The sequence below is a fragment of the Aythya marila genome (genome assembly GCF_965140915.1).
Source record: "Aythya marila genome assembly, chromosome: Z".
Classification (NCBI taxonomy): Eukaryota; Metazoa; Chordata; class Aves; order Anseriformes; family Anatidae; genus Aythya; species Aythya marila.
In genome coordinates, this window is record NC_139080.1 from 68,635,313 (window position 1) to 68,657,352 (window position 22,040).

Here is a 22,040-nt window from a genome sequence, read left to right on the forward strand (position 1 = left end):
CAAGCAGACAGATCTCAAAAACAAGAGGAGCAGTGCCACCAGAGTAGTAATGTGACAGAGCCATTCCTCTGTACTTGACCAGGTTGAGGAATCAATATCCTTGCCCTTGGCAATACTGATTCATAGCTCAGGGTGTCATGTTGATTGATAGGCTTCTCCATCTCATCCAAAACTTACGATCCTTCCTCCGCCAGGGAAAGTGTGTTACTTCCTGTGTTCTGAAGTAAAGGGAAGCCTGGTGAAAAGGGAAAAAGTGCAAAACTCCTGTAGATTTATGTGCTAGGAGTTCTTCTGCACATCAGCTCATCTGCTTGGGAAAATGTGTATTTCTGTTCTAGAAACATGATATGATTATAGTATTTACTTAAAGTATTTTAAAAGACAGGTAAGTGGCCTCTAAGTTACTCAAGATACTGAAACTTTATATTTTTACTTGAATAGTAATCATTCAAAATGAGTGATTATTCACAAGCTTGCACTTTAGTCCAGTGAATCTACATGTCTTTGGAACTGTAATATTCATTAGTTGTAATTTAGTTGCATTCAAAGTGCCTGAGGAATTCAACCTTTTGTCTGAAGTGTTTGGAATTCTAGTTATAGTAATGAAATGAAATGAATTGGATGATTTTGTTTTTAAATTTTACCCAGAAGTACGTGAATATGTTTGCTGTAGACCTTTCCTGTACCTCTTATTAACCTCTTTTTAATCTCTTGTTCGTGGGCTTGTAGTCTTGATTGGAAGTTCAGAGTATTATAAATTAAATAAATGAAATTAGGAACTGAGATGCAAAGAAAAACCTCATGGTGTAGAAAATGAAGGATGTGTATCTATAAACATGCCATCTGAATTAAAGGATAGGCCTCTTAATGACACACAAAAAAGGGCAAAATAATTCAGTTTTCAAAGGGCTTTCTTTTACTTCCTTTTTTTTTTTTTTTTAATTATCACTTTATGTGAGGAAAATTGATCTTCTTTCTTTTTACTACATACTACCACTTTTTGAAAGAGGTGTTTAATTGCTAATGACACTCCAGATTTAGAAGAAAGTTGTATTAACTACTTTTGAATGGAATTTCTTTATTTTCTAGTGGCAAATTGTCCCCTTTTTAGGTATAGAAGACTAATACTTACTTGGCCAAGACTCACACTTTTCTTCAAGGGCCTTAGGTTAGGATGGATTTAGGATGGCCAAAGTCCACCTGGAGTTGAATCTGGAAAGGGGCATGAAGCACAGAAAGAAGGGGTTCTATAGGTATTGCAGCAGTAAAAGAAAGTCAAGAGAAAATGGGAGCCTGCTGCTGAACAGCATAGGGAAGCTGGTGACAACGGATGTGGAAGAGGCTAAGATACTCAATGCTGTTTTTGCCTTAGTCTTCATTGGTTAGATTAGTGTTCAGGAATTCCAGGATCCTCAGGCCAGGGTGAGTAGTGTAGGAGGGTCAAGGTAAGGACCATGTAAATAGTTTAGACATAGACAGGTCTAGGGGGTCTGTTGAGATGCACCCATGAGTCCTAAGGAATATGGCCGATGTCGTTGCATGGTCACACTTTGAAAGTTGTGGTGATCAGGGTAGGTTTCTGAGATTGGAAGGTGGCAAAGCAGGCAAGAAGGAGGATCCAGATAACTACTGGCTAGTCAGCATTGCCACAATACCTAGGAAGGTAAAGGAGCAAATAATCCTGGAAGCTGTTTCCGAAAATATTATGGACAAGAACATGACCAGGAGTAGTCTGGTTGGATTTTCAGTGAGGAAATCAAGCATGACCAACCTGTTTTCCCTCTATGCTAAGATGACTGGTTCAGTGGCTAAGGAGAGAGTAGTAGATGTTGTTTATCTTCACTTTGATGAGCTTTTTGACAGTGTCTCCTGAAATAGCAAACTGAATGGACAGTAAGGTGGATTGAAAACTGGCTGAACTGCTGGGCTTAGCAAGTTTGCAAATAATGCAAAACTGGGAGGAGTGGTTGATGAATCAGATAGGTGTGCTGCCATTCAGTGGGACCTTTACAAGCTGTACAAAGGGACTCACAAGAGCCTCTTGAAGTTCAATCAAGGTGAATGCTTATTGGAAGAAATAACCCTCTGCACCAGAGCAGGCCAGGAACTAACCAGTTGGGAAGGTGCTGGACACCGAGATGAATATGGGCCAGCATTGTGTCCTTTCAGCAAGGTGGCCAGCAACATCCTGGGCTGCTTTGGGAAGAGTATTTCCAGTAAGTCAGGGGTGGTAATCCTTCCCCTCTACTCAGCACGTTTGGGGTGCTGGGTTCAGATCTGGGCTCCCAGTACAAAAAAAAAAAAGTAAATCCAGTGAAGGGATTGGAGCATCTGTAATATGGGGAGAAGCTGAGAGCTGAGACGTTTCATTCTCATTAAGAGAAGGCTCAAAGGGAATCTCTCCATGTGTATAACTACATGGTCAGGGGGAATAAATGTGTTGAAGCCAGACTTCTCATTGGAGTTCAGTGACAGGTCAAGAGGCAAACTAAAACATGGGAAATTATTATTAAAAAAGCAAACAAACAAACAAAAAAACAAATAAAACACATTTTTACTGTGAGGATTGTGTGATCATGCACCAAACCAAGTTGTCCAGACAGGTTTTGAAGTCTTCATTGCTGGAGATACTCAAAACCCAACAGTCCATGATCATGAATCTTGGAAACTGGTATCTGGTTTGGAGTGATAGTTTTCTCTTTCCTAATGTCTTTTGCTACCTCTGTACTCTCCGTGGGTGGTGAATAATGGTTTCACTAGCTTGCAAGGAATCTTTTTCAAAGGAGTATGGCAGAGCTTGTGGGAAAGGTATTTCAGTGGAATTGCGTCAAAAAGTTTTTTTTTACCATGCAGAAAATGATACTGCTTTATTTTAAGAAGGAATTCAGTCACTCTTAAATTATCCTGTCAGGTCTATAATTTGATAGGATTTAGATCATGCATTCCAGTTATTTTTATGGAGACATCATAGTTAATCCAAACAGTTTTATGCCATTGATGCACTCTTCTTAGAAAATGATTGTTATTAAATTATTGTGTTTGTAATGGAAGATCTAGGAAGTACAAACTAATAATGATTGTTTTATGATTAGTGCTTAAATAAGTAACTTAAAATTTACAGAAGTTTGTGTAGAGAAAACAAACTAAGCGGAATCAAAACGCACAGTGTCAGCTGGGTATTGTTTTTCTTTGTTGTTGTTGTTTGAAAAAATGCAGGATGTATAACATTTCAAATTGCATTTGTTAACTGCTAAAAATCATTTTGTGAAAATGCATGTTCATAAACCTAAGGGGTATGTAAATATGACCACACTAATAATAGACACAACAACAGATACTGCAGTAAATGGAAAATCTTTCCCAATAAAAACTACAAATAAATATTAGATAATAAAGATACAAAGTCAGTAAAATTAAGTAATTTTGGCAGGATTCTGAGTTGTCGTGTTTGAAGTGCTCTGAGGGAGAGTAACTGAGAAAATATTATTAGTGAAGAAATATTTTGCAAAGTACGGTTTTATTGTTATAACAGTCTATATAAATATTGATGCTAGACAAGTGTCAATTCTAATGCTCGTTTTCCTTTTCTTGTTGTAGGTTAAAGCAGCAACAGGTGAAGAAGTATCAGCAGAGGATCTTGGAGGGGCAGATCTTCACTGCAGGTTTAAAGAAATATTTTCCTGGAGTTATTTTTTTCCATCCTTTAAGCTTTATTAGAGTGGTTTATTTATTGATTGATTTTGTTATTATTTAGATTATAAAAGTTAAATATTTGCTTTGTCATTATCTGATACTGGTGGATAATTTTGTTGTTAGAGTAGCGTAGTTAGTCTGTGTTACTCCAAGTAGTGTCTTGTTTCTTTCACTTACTGCTTTAAAATACTTAAGTGTGTATCTAACATACTGCAACATCATTCACAACATGGACGACTTTGCTATTGTTGTATGCTGAGTGCTATTAGAATAACAAATTTTGAGAAAGCTAATGTATTTTTGCAGATTTTATGTCAATTGGAACTTACTACAAACAAAATCAAAATAGCCTGTGTTTTTCGTAAGAGAATACATATCAAAACAAAGACTTCAATGCGTTTCCTAAAATGAAAACAATAGTAAAAAAAAAAACAAAAAAAAATAGGTGGTGCTTTTAAAAAGTTAGGTACTGCTGTACAATAAATGCTTAATTTTTAGTTCAGTTTATTGAAATGACTGAAGAATTCTCTTCAAGGGCAGTTCATAGTATTTTTTTAATTATTTTTTTTCTTTATAACTTCAAATTAATTTTCATTTCCATTTGAACAATGTTTGCCATTTTTTATGTTGTCATTTAGATTTTGGGTTTACCAGAGTTACCATTTTGTATCCTGTCTGATACCGTTTAAAAGAAAAGTTCAGACATGGGTTTTACTTTCAATTCAATTTTATAAGATAACATGCAGAGCTGTGTTTTAGCATCTATATTTTAAATAAACAGGTTTGAAGGTTTTTAAAAACTTTAATTTTCATTCTTGGATTTTCTAAAAAATCTTTATATTCCTATTATCATTTAAATACAGAAAATCTGGTGTAACAGATCATTATGCTTTGGATGACAGTCATGCACTTCATCTAGCAAGGAAAGCTGTAAGAAGTTTAAATCTCCAGAAGAAAATAGATGTAAGTATATAGAACATTCTCGGAAAACACTTCATTTTTTAAAGGATGAATGCTCGTCTGACCCTGATTATACAACATATTTTTTTTGTCTTTGACTTTAAACACTTTGTAAGTAGAATTTATGATTCTTGTCTTTAATGTTTTGTCTAATGCTTCAGTTCTGCAATTAATTACATTCCTACTACATCATTCCCAGTGAAACCACTGGGATTGCATGCAAGAGTGAAACATGCACTATAACTAGAATAGCACTTCAGAATCACAGATTTGCACTTTAGGATGAACTCATTCTTGCCAGGTGCTGCATTTAATTTTAAGCTTACATGGTCATTCCCATGGACTTGAAATTTGGTAATTGCTAAAGCATTTGTTTGAACATCTTTTTGAGATTATTAACAAAAGATGTAAAACGTGAGATAAAGCTACTTTATTTCTTTTTGGTACCTTAGGTTTTGTAACGTATTGTTACTGATCTAAAAAATTCTTTTAAGAAAAAAAGGCAACTATGATATAGTGGAGAAATTATCTTAACCTATGCTGGGGGAAACATAAAAGGGTGAATTGGAGGTAAAATCTCTGCAGCTGAAGGAAGCCAAGATACTGTATTTAGTGGAATTGCAGAAATCCTTGTTTTTTCAGAATACTACCTGTCTAATAGGGCATAGGGGAATAAAAAGGAAAGGGGAAGACATGCTTAATTTTTGATGACATGGAAGAAGTTGTTAATGTGGAGCACATGTGGAGGCATACACAGGAATAAAAACAAAGGCCCTCACCTTTGTTGCAGTAAGTGAGAAGAAATTATCATTCTTCTATTTAAGAAACTTGATCTTCATGCAGAAGGAAGTCAAGCTAGTACAGACATTTTGTGGCTGTGACTGGCGAAGAGAAGACTGTTGAATGCAGTCTAAACTCTAAGTGGTGTTTTTTTTTTTCTAAATCATAATGTAGAATAATAATGACTTTGTTGTGAAAATTGTTTTGTTAACTTGCTACAGGTGACTGTAGAACCATCAGAAGAGCCTTTATTTCCTGCTGATGAAATATATGGAATAGTTGGTGACCAGCTAAAAAGAAACTTTGATGTCAAAGAGGTATAAACAGAAATAGAATATATACATGTACTATGTTTTCTTGTAGGAAATCACTCTTTATATTCACATAGTTTGTCTGCAGAAATTTGGTTTATGGCATATAGTGAATATTTAAATATTATATATTTTTTAATGTATTTCTGGATGTTGTTATCTAACAGATCCATTGCAATGACAACGACATGTTGAAAACATAATGCATTTTATTTATACTTCTAAGAAGGATAATTAAAGATAAGAGATTGATAGAATGGTGAAAAAAAATCCAAGAAATAGTGAACTTTTGGCTAAAGATTCTATAGACTTGCCAAGTGATATGACAGCTTTCTTTTTCTATTAGTCTAGAGAAAATAAAGATCAAATATTTAAAGATCGATGGAGTATAAGCATCCTAAACAATTCAGTGCTCTTCCAACCATGTGAGGAGACTATTGTACTCTACTGCAAATCTCTTGTAATTATTTGCTTCCATACATGCAGAGAGTAACCACACTCTGATTTTTTGCACAGGTAACATATACAGAGCTTTTCCTACTACAAACCAAGTATTTATTTTAGAAAAAATCTTAGTGTATACCTTCCTTAAAATATTTTATCAGAAATTACTATGATTTATTTTGCAGTAAGAGGAAAAAAAACTTTTATTGAGTCTTACTTGAACTATACGCTGGAACACTGGAGTATAAATAAATCCCCAGCTTGGATTTATGCTCTTTTAAAGTTGAAATAAATATCTTCTGGCAAACATGTTGCTAGCAACAGATTTATGTTTATTTAAAATGCTCCTTTGCATCCCAGAGAAACCTCAGGACAAATCTTCATTATTTTTGTATGTCAAAAACTTAAGCAGAGATGAAAATGTAGTTATCTCTAAGAAAGTGACTCATGGCTGTATATATTTTTCTCTTTATAAATGTGAACCTATTGATTAATGTTTAATATAACCAGAGGTACCAGTTCTTCTTTGAAATGGAACTAATCAGAAAAAAAACTTTCTTTCTGTTTATTTCAACTGCTTGGTTACAATAGTCTTAGCCTTGAAATTCCATTTTTTTTATAAGCATGTAGAGAAGTTACACCTTAAAAAGTTAGTAGGTTTTGCTTGCCATCCAGACTACTTACATGGCGGACTGCTTGATATTTGCTGACTGGAAAGCATTCATTTTAAGTAATTTTAAGTCAAGATGCTACCATCTTCTTTCTTTCTAAAAAAAAAAAATAAAAAAAAATTATAAACTATGAAGGATTAGGTGTTTCATTCTATTTTTCTATTTTTTCTTAAGGTTATTGCTAGAATTGTAGATGGAAGTAAATTTGATGAATTCAAAGCCTTGTATGGGGATACTTTAATCACAGGTATTTAAAAATACAATTACTCTATGTATACTCCCACTGATTTTATACTTATATTCATTTTATTTGGATTACCCGATGGTGTTTTTTAATGGTGTTTTTTTCCTTAAAAGAATAGCACTTCCTGTTATTAAGAGAAAGTGTTACCTTTTTGTGCTACAGTAAAATAAATATACATCATAATTATCATAATTTGTAATTTTACCTGTCCTCTTCAGGATTTGCAAGAATATTTGGTTACCCAGTAGGAATTATTGGAAACAACGGAGTTCTTTTCTCAGAGTCAGCAAAAAAGGTAAATCTTAACCACTGAGAAACAAACCTCAAGTTGAAGAATTTGCTCTTGAAATGTGGATCTTTTTTTAAATAAGGAAAGTGGACTGTCCGCAAATTTATCATGTAAATAAGAAATAGCTTAATAAACTAAAAATAATTGACCTTATTTTAGTGTTTGTTCTTTAGGTTTTTCTGATATGAAGTAAATAGGTCAATAGTAAAATAAAGACAGCATTTGAATTTGATTGACTATAACACAGTTGAAATATTATGTCTTGAAACTTACAGCTCTTAGAAGAAAAATGCGTACTGATTACTTCAAAAAGCCTGTTGATTATAAGTCCTGAACTCCAAGCTGATGTACTACAATAAATCACATCATTGTTTTGATAGTAACTGGAAAATTTCAAACCTGGATTCCGATATTCAGCTCATTGACTTGCCAAAGATTTTATTTTCATACTTTGTTGTGGCAGCTCTTAATCTAATGAGTAAACCATACATGGTCTCAAACTCTGTGAAACACAGTACCTATTTTGTGAATCAAAGGGCATCTTTGAGGTTTGGGGATTGGAGATGGTAAAGAGATACTGTGCATGACAGAGTGTTTATTTACCTTGTTCTGTGTTTAGTTATTTTTTTCAAGAACTGCTATGAGTTGAATTTTTTGTAATAGCAATTACATATGGTAGTTTTGTGTTAGTAGGCTCTTCAAACTAATGGTTAGGAAATCAGTATGAAAAATCTATAGGAAAAAAGAGGCCTTTATGAAGAAGTTGAAGAAAGGAAGTAATTTTACTTGATTTATTGCTGTCATAAAATAATACACAAAATTGAGTTTTATGTACTGGAGAATACTTTGAACTTGGAGCACTGCAGTAAGTGGCGTTGTTTTCAGGTAGTGTTTTCTTAATCACAGGTATTTCCAATTTGAAAATAATCCTTTCTGTATTTCTAATACTTCCAGTATTTTTCTGATGATTTTTTTCCTACCAATGAAAAAATGAAAGGAATCTCCCTTGGTTTGTTGACTTATGCTGACGTATTGGTACTCTATGAGGAGATAATCAAGTTTCACTTATTTAGCTGTATTCATGACATTGCATCTGTAAGCTTCCTAATCTAACAAAATATTTTTTAAATTTTTATAGTGAGTTGGAAACTTAAAGAAAAAAAAATGGCAAAAGTACTGTGATCTTTGTCCAAAGATCACTGTTTTTTTGAGTGCTTCTCTGAAAAAGCTAGCTAAAGATTGTTTCATTATTTTTCTCTTTTTGTGTGTGTCCTTTTTCTAAATGTTGCTGGTTTTGTATTGTGAAGAGGTTAGTTTTTTTCTCAGTTGCAGTGATATTTTTTTTTCCTTTTTTTTTTGTCAATTATATCAACAACGTGTAAATAAGTGGAGAAACTGTATTGTTTTAGATTATGCTTAGTTGAAAATGAAGCTTGGATTCTGCTATTATCTTTGTTAGAAAAATTGTCTTTCCCAGAAAATGCAGAGGGGGGATTTTGTCCTGAGAAAAGGGGAAAGAATGTTGTAGCAATTGGCAGGGCCAGGAGCAAATAATGTATGTGAGCCTTGCTCAGTTTCAAAGAATAATTTTCTTTTATAAGGGAAATGGGGAGATTTTTTTTGTGATCAGTTGTCCAAGTTCCATGACAGTGTTACAAAACTGTCACATGCCACATTGTGAAGATGTCTACAGTTTAACTGCATATTGGCCAAGTCAAAACAGTTGAACTTCTCAGTACAAACAGTAATACTTAAGGGAATACCCTTAAGTATTTTTTATTTCGACTTGGTATTTTTGGCATTTTCTTACTTCTGCTAGAGTTGAATTATCTTTTGCAGCTTACTTTGGATGGAGAAGTTGGCCATCACTTTATGATACAGATACTCCAATGGACTTCAGTGGAAGGAGACTGTCACATACTTCAAAATGCTGGTGGTAGTAATGGCTTCACTGATCTAATACTTAAAGGCTTACCCTTTCTTCTATTTTTTTCCTCCCCACAGGGTACACATTTCATCCAATTGTGTTGCCAGAGAAATATTCCCATTGTGTTTTTGCAGAATATTACAGGTAAGTGCAGTATTATGAAGTTTAACTATGCTGTAGGCTTTGCTGTTAACTGTTAAGGCTATAAGTTTTAGAAAGCATCTTGTGTGCTTTATTTTATCTACATCTCCAGCCTCTTCTGGAATCAGTCTGGCTGCAGCTTGTGAAGGCTTGAGTTATTGATGATTCGTTCTTGTCATCTTACTTTTTTTTTTTTTTGGATGTGCTCTACATTGCATATTAGAAAGTACAGCAAAGTGTGATAGTATAAAGTTACTAACCCTTTTTTTCATCATGTAACTCATTAGGTTTCATGGTTGGTAGGGAATATGAAGCTGGAGGGATAGCAAAAGATGGTGCCAAGATGGTAACTGCTGTAGCTTGTGCCAATGTACCTAAGATAACAGTCATTATCGGTGGTTCTTATGGTGCTGGAAACTATGGGATGTGTGGAAGAGCATACAGGTAAGTGTTACTTCAAATTACAACAGGACATAGCACTAAGTTAAGATACTCTAACCTTAAAGTACCAATCTGAAAAGCTATTTTAATTATTGCAGAAGTTGTACTCCTAGGAAAACAAAAGAATTCTCATAGAATGTGGTCTTAAGTAAAAAACAACCATACAAACCTGCAGAGACAGTTAAGCTCATGATTAACCTTAATTTATGTGACAGAAGAGATTTTCTAATGTGTAAACCTGCTGACGTGCTTTTCTCCCGTTATTGTTCCTGGGTCAGAAAATCAACAGTCCTAAACAATCGCTAGGTGGTATGGGCTAGTCCTTTATTCTGCATTCATGTGAAGAGAACTGGCTTGAATAAAAAAATCTTCATTCACTTTAACAAGTCTGGATTTTATGAGCAGTGTTTGCAAAACTTCTAAGGATTTATTTTTGTGACCTGTTGGACATGACTCATAAATATTTTTTAATTATTTTTGAAGGTCCCTGATACTACTGAAGTTGTCAGTGATATTTTAAACAGAAATGTTCCTGGGGGGCTGTGAGTTGAAGAGACACAAGAACGAGGGAAATTAATTTTTAAGGTGCTTGAATATAGGAAACAAGCAGAATTTTTGTATTTTCAAACATAATGCTGCAAGCATCGAAAATGTTAATTTGCATTCTTTGAAAACCAATGAATTGTAAGACTGTCATGCATAAAATGCATCTGAGTGAGAATTAGTTCTTTACCATGAAATTATACATTGTCTAATTTTAATACTTAATGCATGTTTTTCAGTCCAAGATTTCTTTATATGTGGCCAAATGCTCGCATATCAGTGATGGGAGGGGAGCAAGCTGCAACTGTTCTAGCTACAATAGCAAAGGACCAAAAGGCAAGGGAGGGAAAACAGGTACATCTTTCTTCTTTCATTTGCAGTACTGTTATTATAATTTACTTCTTCGCTGGAGCTCTCACATTGTAAGCCAGGGAAGGATGTTACAGAGTAAAACACCAGTGAGCTATGGTTCTCCTAATACCACCCAGCACATTGACAAAAATGAAATATTTGTGAAATATTACATCTTCTAAATGTGAAAGTCATTCATGACATTTCTTGTGTTTGTTTAGAAGGAGAAGTATTTCTTATATTATCATCTTTTCATATTTTTTTTGCACATGATTATTTGTTCTGCCCAAGATGAGCAGCAAGGGACTCCCACTCCCCCACACCCACTTGGGAGTATGAGGAGGAATATGTGAGAACAAAGTGTCTTTCCATTTACTTTTGAAGTAGGCAGTTTTATAGAAAACTGATCTTCAAATTATTCAGTGACTGAGACTTATAAGGTTTATAATAGGAGAAGCCCTTAGAGGTTTGGAAAAGTTTTTGACTCATTTAATCATTTTAACTAATACTTAGTGGTATTTTGTTTAATAATATTTTTCTAGTTTCTCTACACAGTTTTCTGCTGTGTTTTTTAAATTACATGTTCTGTGTTTATGCTGGTGCATTGGTCCCGTAAGAAGTGATTTTACTGTGATGTCTTAAAATTGCTTGTATTTATCATGAGTAGTTGTTCAGAATAGTGAATCAGTATGTTCTTGTTATCTCTGAAGTTCTTTTTTCTGCTCTTCATTTTGACTTTCCATGGATAGAACATATAGATCCTCATCTCTCTGTCTCAACTTCCCAAATCCCTAATATTGTCGGAATGAGGCACAGAAAGTAAAAAATACTATTTTATTATTAAAAACTAATTGTAGTTAATGTCAGTAAAGTATATTAGAGACTTGACAGTTTTCTGAATTACAGTAGTGACCACTCTGGATCAGAGAAACATAGCACCAGAATAGAACAGACTGGTTTTATTAAAAAAGTATTTCCAAAGGCAAGTCAGAACGGGGCTTATCCAGTTAAGTAGCATCATCAATTTTTTGGATGCGAGTCCACAATTATTCTTATACTTGGTTAAGTCTATTAATAAAATCTCAGTTTATTATCTGCAGAAAAATTAGGTGATTAAGTATGGCAATAGGACTTCCTGTTTCCCTATAAATTTCTACTCTTTTTCCCACCCACCCATTTTGAAAAGTGATATTTTAATTCCACTGATTAAATTTATAAGTAAAACAATTTAGCAAATTGCTAAATTGATCATTATAGGTAAAAAGATTGAAAAAAATCTGGAGAGATAATTTAGGCTATTTCTGGTTGTTTGATGCTGCTTGTCAGCATCAAAAAGTTTTACTGTCATTGCGGAAGAAGATAATAAATATTTTTTTTTATCTATGTTTGTGTATTTGTTTTGTTACAGTTATCTGAGGCGGATGAAGCAGCTTTGAAGGAGCCAATCATTAGGAGGTTCGAGGAGGAAGGAAACCCTTACTATTCCAGTGCAAGGTAGAATAAAAATGACTTTTCCAAAACTTGATTGTAATCACAGGATATAGCAATGACACCTAAATCCTGGTGTTGTAGAAGAGCAGAACAGAGCAGTCCAGAACAAACGTTTTGTTTGATGTGCAGGAATACAGCACCACAAACTTCAAACCTCTATTTGTAGTGCAAACTATTTCAGAAGAAGGCATGCACTTCCAGGAATTACTGTGCTGGTTCTGTAAGTAATGATACAGTAGGGAGATACTCCTTACCTGGTCTTCTGAAACATGGAATTTATATTCTGTGTATTTTGTTCTGGATAAGTCTTAGATCATTCTCTCCACTGCAGCGTCTGGTCACCTTTCTAAAGCCTATTGAAATGTACTGAAGCATACATGGATTCTACATCTAGAAGAGGCCAGTGGTAAAGGAGAAGTTTCAGGAATACCTGAAGCAATTTGTAAATCTTGGGTCGCGTAAATGTCTACTGAATTATAGGAATTCAGGTAGGGCATTAGCTGATGCGTGAAGCGTATTCATATATGAATATGCTGACAAGTCATCCAAAACTACCACAGTAGTCCTCTATAGCATTTGGTCCTCAGTTTTATGGAATATTGTCAATGCCCAGGAAGTAGTTAGTCTGATGAAGCAAGGTGGCATCCTAGAGCATGGCCTGTGGAAACTAGTTCGTAGGCTTGGCCTTGGATTGTTAATCTGGGTTAGTTTCATCCTGTTTGTAATAGTAACTCTGTGAACTTTTCTGCTTGTCGTATCCTAAAGCTAATTCTTCATAGTCTCGCAGCTGCTAGTCATAGGATTAGCATAAAATAATGAGACTTTACTGTGCCTTTGTAGCCAGTTTGAGCCTTTGGTGTCTGCTGTATATATTTTTTGTGTGACTTAATTAGAATTATTGATGGTCTTGTTACCTGCAAGGCAGGAATTTCACAGAATCACAGAATCACAGAATTTCTAGGTTGGAAGAGACCTCAAGATCATCGAGTCCAACCTCTAATTTGGGAAATAATTTGAGTACAATGTGTTTGGAACATGAAAAATTTTTATGGGGTCATCATGTGTAGAAATTATATGAACAGGTGGGTGCAAAGTATTCTGTAAATGTCTTACAGAAGCCAGTAAGTCTAGGAGCTGGGGGCTTTTTTTTATCTGATTTGATACATGTTAAACCTCATGCCTGTCAAATCTCATACATGAGCAACATTGTAGCATCAGTGACCTCCTATATAAATTGTTAGTTCCTCATGATCTGAAGAAAGGTATAAAATTAATAGCTGTTTAACTCTCTTTTCTGTTGGGATACTGGAATGAACGTAATTGTAATAATCATACCTACAGAATCCATATTCATTTTAGTATTCTGACTAGGTGAATGCCTTCATCAAACAGAAGCTCTTGCTTTTTTGCCCTGTTTGGTGCTGTGATGGGCTCAGTATTCTCAATAGGGTATTCAGCATGACAATTTAGGCAGATTGCACTGGTGCAGACATATATCACATAGGTCAGGGATTTAGGGAGAGGTTTTGTCTTGTCACTCCTTAGTTTGTGTTTTTGGCAAAGGTCTACATGGCAATGTTGCAGAGAGTTGTCATGGATGTTCTCAGCTTCTTGAGGTCTTGTGCATATGTGCAATCCCCACAGCTACTAAATTAGTTTATGCTTTTTACTGTGTTTTTTACATATAGTCAATGAAGATACTTATGTGAAATCCTTATTTTATAATTGACGTGGACTTTCTGTTGGCATGCTGTTTTTTTTTTTTTTTTACCCAACCTTTTAAATCAATTTAAATTTCATAGGATTTCCCCCAAACTGAAATGCTGTCAGTTGTTGAAAAATCTTGTGCTATCTCTGTTAGTCTCCCTTAAATCAAGCTTAGGACCTCTGTCGCAAAACTTTGTGTTCCTCCCTGTGGCAAGAAGGAAAAATCAAAACACATGCTGTCATCCTTTGTAACTGGATTTTAAGGAGAATTTTCCACTGAAATAATAACATTAAAAAATGAGTCAAACTGTCTGTATTTAAAATGAATCCCTACCATGAAGGAGGAAATGAATAGTCTGATTTTTTTTTCTAATATTTGCTCTTTTTAATATGCTCACTGAAAACACAGTCACAGTCTCTTTGTACTCATGATTGAAAATAATTGGATTTATTTAACACTCAATATATTCAGTATATCAGTGATACAAAAACTTCTCCCCTCCCAAAAAACAACAGACCATTGCTACAATTTGCAGGAGTAAATTGCTAATCTGCAACAAAGTAGTTTCATACATAAGATTAAGGTTAGGATTTAAAAAAAAGTCAGGTTTTAAATTTTTAATAACATTTGGTGATTTTATATGAAACTTTAATATTTAATACCAGCTTTCTGCTCCCTATTGGTCAGCTTTTTGACCCAGTTTCTTTCCAGAATGTCTTGCCATTTTGTAAAGCCATGTTGGAAATACATAGGCACTTCAGTAAATAACCTAACTTTGCCAGGGGTTAGGAAGTACACTTAAGTGAAGGATGTGGCTCCCAATATTAAAAACAAACAAACAAACAAACAAAAACCACAGGGTTTTTAATACTTCTTATTGTACCTATAGCTTGCACAGATATGAGGTGGCTAGCTGAGACCTAGCTTGGGTCTGGATTATATCTGGTTGAGTTCATGAGATGCTGCACTCAAGCTAATAAGCCCAGCTGGGATAGGAAGTCAAATGTCAGGGCTGACATCCCTCAGAGATTCATCTGTCTGCAAGCAGTGAAAGCAAAATGTCCCTTGTCACTGAGTGCTTGTGAGAGCAGTGTGTGACTAACTCAGGTCAAGACAGTCCAGGTTGATTTCTCTCTCTGTGTCCATGCATTGGACAGAGTAGTATAGTTGGCATTGTACAGAAGCTCTTAATTGCTCTCTTCTGTCTGGTAGAGGTACTTGGGTATATTGGTAGATATTCCTAAGTTTTCTGCCTTCATTTCATGACTGTCAGTGTTATCTTGCATATGCCTTGTTCCTTCATTTATCAGTAATCCTGAAGCAAGATCTCGGACCAATTGCTCAGAAGTTTTTATTGTTGTGGGGTAGGCTGCCTACCCCACAGGAGGTAGGCAGAAACACTGACATGAAGCAGGTTTACGCTGCCTGTGGCAAGTAATGTACACAAGGAAGGGATTTGAACCACAGAGCCAATCTGCTTGTCAGCTAACATCAGCAGTTGCTCATTGGCAAGCATTTGTTATATGTCAGGGAGAAGTAATATGTTCCTTTTGCTCTAAAGGATACTTCCTTTCTGATCCCAAGCATAGTTAAAAACAAACAAACAAACAACAACAACAACAAAACACAAACAGTTGACTGTCAGCCACATAAGAGCATCTGTTTGAAACTGGGTCCAGACAGCCTTGTTTTTGTCAAACACTAGCTATGCCCTTCCACCAAAAAGACAAACCAAATGATTGCTGGAGAAAACTCCAACAAATAGCTTTGCGTTGCTGAGAGGAAAAGAATGATAGATGGAGATAAAGCCTGCTTTCTTTATGACTGCTTGAATGCAGTCAGTTTGGAAGCTCCCTCGTGCTGTCCTAAGTTATGGGGACTTCGTCTCACCTCTAACATCCACTGAGATTGATGTGGCTCTTCCAGTTGACTTCATTAGGCTTTGACTCAAGCTTCGTGCAGAAACAAGAGGGAAGGAAAACATCCAATGGTCTTGAAAAAAGGCAAATTTCCTTATTTACTCTTCTTTTTTATTTTTGCTTATAAATTGCAACTTGTTACATGTACAGAATGTCAATACTGTTCCCCACAGTTGTATTTTCTAATCAAAATTTAATCAATTATTTGATTAGAACCTTTCACACTGAGCAGACTTAATTAACAAAAGTCATTAGGCAGCACCCATTTTAATGAGCTATATTAATCCGCTTACAGGTTTCTAAAAGGAGTTTCGGCAGTTTGCATCATAACAAATTACATGAGCATTTTCATTTTGGGAGCTGTTCATTTCTTGTACTCAGAGCATTTCTGTTATGAATGTTTTATGAGTGTGGATGTGACTCATGTTCTAGCAATGGGGTTTTAATAGATAGTTTAATTATTAATGTTACATCCCAGTAGAAAATGTAGTTTTCTTTAAACAAAGAGAAGCAGAAACCAGGGGTGGCCATATGAGAGTGGCTTGACTTTTATGCAGCATGAAATCTGTGTGGTTGTGAATATAACTTTACTGTGTTGTTACAAAAAGCAAATCTGCCATTAAAATGTGCTTCATGTTTGGAAGTGTTTGTTGCAGTGTTGGTCACTAGGAAGTTGCAGCTTGGGAAGTACCCCATTAAGTCAGTGATTCTTTTTAATTCAGATCATTCCTGCCCTCCTCAACCCTCAGCAGATTTATTAAACACTTGTAAAAAGTTTGAATTACTTAATGTAGTTTTATTGGTTTTCATAATTAAAAGTTCACTGTGAGTGTTCATTAAAAAATTGAAGTGGAGAACAAACGAAGCTGTAACATCCAAAAAGAAAATACCTGCTTAAAAACAGAAGTCAGTATATTTGTCATTGTTATTACAGTCAAATTTTTAGTCTTAAAAAAAACAGCAGAGTAGTGCTGACTGATTTGACCTCAAAAACTACTTTGTTGGTTATCACTATTAACACAGACCTTCTCCCTTCCCCCAGATTAAGCTGACTAAATTAATCAAAATTTAATATCTAAACACAAGAAAAGATAAGGAAAAGAGCTTAGGAAAGTTAAGAAAAAGAGTTTGGTAATGCATACTTCATGATGTTGAATGTGGAGGGAATGTTTTGTCTTTGCCGTTCTATCATGTTAGATTACGTAAATAGGTATAATCACTATGCTTGGGGAAAAACAAACAAATTCAACCAACGCTTAAATAAATCTCAGTTGAACAAAGTTACATCCTGTCCCTTTCTTGTTTTGAACAAAAAACCCTTCCAGTTATTTTCACTGTATGGTTAAGCAGTCCTTACTCTGAGTCTCTTTTCAATGGAGTATTGTTAAAATATGCCAAAATATTTTAACAATTTTTCACTTACTGTTAAAAGCTACAGCTATAAAAGCAATTACTCATGGGAAGCAGTCTGCAAGAGGTTATACCACGCACTTTATCCAAAATATGATACAGACAATTATTGTCTTTCTTCTGCAGCACAATTTGCTAGTACAACCTCTGTGCAGGTGTGGCCCTTAGAATATTATAGTTCAAGGCTGGAGCTGTCCAGCCCACTTAAAAGGAGATATTCACAAGAAAATCCTACACTGAGAACAAATTAGATAGAGCTACTGTTACCTTATATTTGTTATTTGGCTCTATAGCACCTTTTTTTTCCTCACCTTTGGAAGAAGTACTGTCTTTTTCAGGCTTCTTTCGGGGTTGGTTGTGACTCCCGTCAGCCTGGTCAGTGAGCCTCACTCTAGTGTGAAATTTCTTAAACAAACTTTTGTTTTCAGTCACAACAAAGGAATAAGGTAATTTTGCCCAATTAACAGGAATGTATTCCCTATTTCAAACCTCTTTCTCCTTTTGTACTTCAGCTGTGCTCTTTGTGCCCTGTTTAGGGTAGTGGTCTCCTGTACATGGGCAGCTACACCATGATAAATTTGTATTTGTAGTAGAACCTTCTTTATGAGTCTGGTATCTTTTTTATTCTGGTAGCTGGAGAACATACACCTAAGCTGGGACTGAACCCTTGTGCCTCATATTGTGTCGTGGTTTAACCCGACCGGCAGCTAAACACCACGCAGCCGTTCGCTCACCCTCCCCCCTCCCTCTCTGGGACGGGGGAGAGAAATGGAAAGTGAAGCCCGTGAGTTGAGATAAAGACAGTTTAATAAGACAGGAAAAAAAATAACAAAAATAATAATAACAATAATAATAATGATGATACAATGGTGATAATACGAAAGTAATAATAGTATGTACAAACAAGTGATGCACAATGCAATTGCTCACCACCCGCTGACCGATGCCCAGCCTAACCCCGAGCAGTCCGGCCCCCTCCCCCCGGCTAGCCACCCCTATATATTGTTTAGCATGACGTCAGATGGTATGGAATACCCCTTTGGCTAGTTTGGGTCACCTGTCCTGGGTCTGTCCCCTCCCAGCTCTTACTGCACCCCCCAGCCTGCCCGTTGGCAGGACAGAGCAAAGGCTGAGATGTCCTTGGCTTAGTATAAGCACTGCTCTGCAACAATTAAAGCATCGGGGTGTTATCAGCACTCTTCTCATTCTAAGCCAAAACACAGCATTCCACCAGCTACTAGGAAGAAAATTAATTCTGTGCTAACTGAAACCAGGACATATTGTTACAGGTGTCCTTTATTACAGTTCCACTTTGTGCATCCTAGGAAAGATATATGTAGTTTTTGCAAAAATAAAAACTTACATCATCAGTCATTTAATATTTTTCTCTGATTTGATTAATTTAGTGTCACAGTAAATGGCAAAATATATCAAAGACAGAAAACTGTCAGAACTGTCTGTTGGTGCCTCAAGATTATCAGCATGTATTTATGCACATTTTGCAGTCCTGTTTCTTTTGGGGGCAGGCTTTTAGTATTAAGAGAAATGTGCAAAATACATTGGTTCCTGTGTAATTGCTTTTTTTTTTTTTTTTAATTAATCTTCAAACAATAAGAAAGGGTTTGAAGCTGGAAACTTCAGTTAGAAAGGAATGGCTGTCTGTGCATTCTCTTAGTGAAAAGACAGTGTTAGCTCTCTATTCATGACTCTTTCTTGTAGTTTTAAAACACATTAGTAGAGCAGTCTTTCCAAAGACAAGGAATAAAAAGTAGACATGACAGCACTGCAGTAAGTTCTGGAAAGGTGCAAAGAAAGTCTCTCTAGGGAAAGATGGGATGGAGGAGGAACGTTGCTGTCTTAACTGAAGGTATCGTACCTCTGTTTTGCATACCCTGGCTAAAACGTTTGCTTCTTTAAGGAAGACTTGAGTTGCAATGGGCAGTGCGGTCTCTTGTTTAACTATATCACCAAGGAGGTAGTGGATGTACAATATTTACAGTTTTGTGGCCTGATGAGGGTTTTGACATGGTTTTCATTTTGGGTAAGATGAAGATGTGGAGAACTGATGCCACGAGAACTTTGATTTTTGGATAGTGTCAAAGAGTTTGTTTACAAGTGTTTAGGAGTTTGGGGACTGCAAATTTGGTATTTGCTTGGAGGTTTTGACACAGTGCATATTCATAATTTAATTGCCTTCAGGGCGGTAAAAAGGAGGGTATTAGCTTAGAGTTGTTTAGAAAAGGCAGATCCTGCTTGACGAACCTGATCTCCTTCTATGACAAAGTGACGTGCTGGGTGGATGAGGGAAAGGCTGTGGATGTGGTCTACCTTGACTTCAGCAAGGCTTTTGACACCGTCTCCCACAGCATTCTCCTCAAGAAACTGGCTGCTCTTCGCTTGGACTGGCGCACGCTTCGTTGGGTTAGAAACTGGCTGGATAGCCGGGCCCAAAGAGTCGTGGTGAATGGAGCCAAGTCCAGTTGGAGGCCAGTCACTAGTGGCGTCCCCCAGGGCTCGGTGCTGGGGCCGGTCCTCTTTAATATCTTCATCGATGATCTGGACGAGGGCATCGAGTGCACCCTCAGTAAGTTCGCAGATGACACCAAGTTAGGTGCGTGTGTTGATCTGCTTGAAGGTAGGAAGGCTCTGCAGGAGGATCTGGATAGGCTGCACCGATGGGCTGAGGTCAACTGCATGAAGTTCAACAAGGCCAAGTGCCGGGTCCTCCACCCGGGGTGCAATAACCCCAAGCAGAGCTACAGGCTGGGAGATGAGTGGTTGGAGAGCTGCCAGGCAGAGAAGGACCTGGGAGTGATGGTGGATATTCAGCTGAATATGAGCCAGCAGTGTGCTCAGGTGGCCAAGAAGGCCAGCGGCATCCTGGCTTGTATCAGGAACAGTGTGACCAGCAGGGCTAGGGAGGTGATCGTCCCCCTGTACTCGGCTCTGGTGAGGCCGCACCTCGAGTACTGTGTTCAGTTTTGGGCCCCTCACTACAAGAAGGACATCGAGGTGCTTGAGTGAGTCCAGAGAAGGGCGACGAAGCTGGTGAGGGGCCTGGAGAACAAGTCCTACGAGGAGCGGCTGAGGGAGCTGGGCTTGTTCAGCCTGGAGAAGAGGAGGCTCAGGGGCGACCTTATCGCTCTCTATAGGTACCTCAAGGGAGGCTGTAGCGAGGTGGGGGTTGGTCTGTTCTCCCACGTGCCTGGTGACAGGATGAGGGGGAATGGGCTTAAGTTGAGCCAGGGGAGTTTTAGGTTAGATGTTAGGAAGAACTTCTTTACCGAAAGGGTTGTGAGGCACTGGAACAGGCTGCCCAGGGAAGTGGTGGAGTCACCATCCCTGGAGGTCTTTAAAAGACGTTTAGATGTAGAGCTTAGGGATATGGTTTAGTGGGGACTGCTAGTGTTAGGTCAGAGGTTGGACTCGATGATCTTGAGGTCTCTTCCAACCTAGAAATTCTGTGATTCTGTGATTCTGTGAAATGGACTTCAGAAAAAATAAATACAACAGATATTGGAATTACCTAAAATTAAACTAGCTCTTTTAATGACAAAAATATAAACATATGAAGCATACTGTCTGGCAGCTTGACTAATCTGAGTAATGTACATAATGATGAGACATAGTCCTTAGCATTTTTAGTAGAAGAAGGTAGCTTCTGGTGAAAACGTCATTTTCTACATTATGCAAAATTTATACTTTGTTTTAGAAAACAATTTGTTCAAAACTAGTCTACTGCATTGATGGTCAGGTGAATTAACTCCATGGTTTCATGCGTAATTTAGCTCTTTATTCCTTGCAATTTAGTATAACTATTTTCAGTTTTGCCTACTTGAAAATCTACCAGCTGTATATGTTAATGTAATTTTAATTATTGTTGTTCGTCTTTTTTCTAGATTGTGGGATGATGGAATTATTGATCCAGCAGATACTAGACTGGTTTTGGGCCTCAGTCTCAGCGCAGCACTAAATGCACCTTCTAAGAAGACAGAATTCGGGGTTTTCAGGATGTAATCTAAATGTATGCTAATCAGAATTACCTCTGTATATTATAACTGGGACTGGAGAGTGAACTTACTACAACATTGAGGTGTTTTAAACCAGTTTAAAAAATAAAGCTTTATACAGTACTATTCTTGATGGAAAAGTCCTATTTATTTATTTTGACTGAGTAATCATCACCATCCTTCAGTATTTTGGTACTGATTTGAGACCAGTCATAGTGCTTATATAACACTGCATTGCCCTGTTCATGAATAAACTGTAACTTCTGTCATTAAGTTAAAATCTTTGATAAGAAAACATAGATATTGTCTCTTATCTAAATAAATCTACAAAATAAACTGCATAATTGATGCTTATTAGCGCCTTCATTTCTTTTAATTCTTTTCTGTATGTCTCCTACAAAAGCAAAATATTACTGAAATTCAACAACAACAAAAACAGCACATTGCTGGTAAATAAAATCTGAAAAAAAAAAGTGCAATAATGGCAACCAGGGAGTTCAAAACAGCATGAAATTATAGATTTCGCACGGTTGTTGGCATTTTGGCCTTTCTCTGGCTTTCATTCGGAAAACATTAGTCTTCTGTATGATTCTCTGAAGTGAAAACAAGAGAATCTGATGGATGCCTAGCTTTTTCTGGAAGAGCTGGAGAGAGTAGACTACATCTGTGTGAGCTGCAGGTTTCTGAAGGCACTTCTGAAGACGGGT

At 36.5% G+C, this 22,040-nt stretch overlaps 1 protein-coding gene across 2 annotated transcripts in view; it reads left to right on the top strand.

Moving 5' to 3' along the window:
• The window catches only part of MCCC2 (methylcrotonyl-CoA carboxylase subunit 2), a 39,846-nt gene extending 18,165 nt beyond the window's left edge, over positions 1–21,681 (top strand). For both annotated transcript variants that reach the window (XM_082783731.1, XM_082783732.1), the window contains exons 8-17: positions 3,598–3,662; positions 4,557–4,656; positions 5,655–5,750; positions 7,034–7,106; positions 7,322–7,398; positions 9,397–9,463; positions 9,748–9,904; positions 10,684–10,798; positions 12,204–12,289; positions 21,223–21,681. In XM_082783731.1, coding sequence (XP_082639857.1) covers positions 3,598–3,662; positions 4,557–4,656; positions 5,655–5,750; positions 7,034–7,106; positions 7,322–7,398; positions 9,397–9,463; positions 9,748–9,904; positions 10,684–10,798; positions 12,204–12,289; positions 21,223–21,340 — 954 coding nt within the window. In that variant the 3' untranslated portion in view covers positions 21,341–21,681. The remainder of the gene's footprint in view (positions 1–3,597; positions 3,663–4,556; positions 4,657–5,654; positions 5,751–7,033; positions 7,107–7,321; positions 7,399–9,396; positions 9,464–9,747; positions 9,905–10,683; positions 10,799–12,203; positions 12,290–21,222) is intronic.
• Positions 21,682–22,040: the final 359 nt, after the last annotated feature.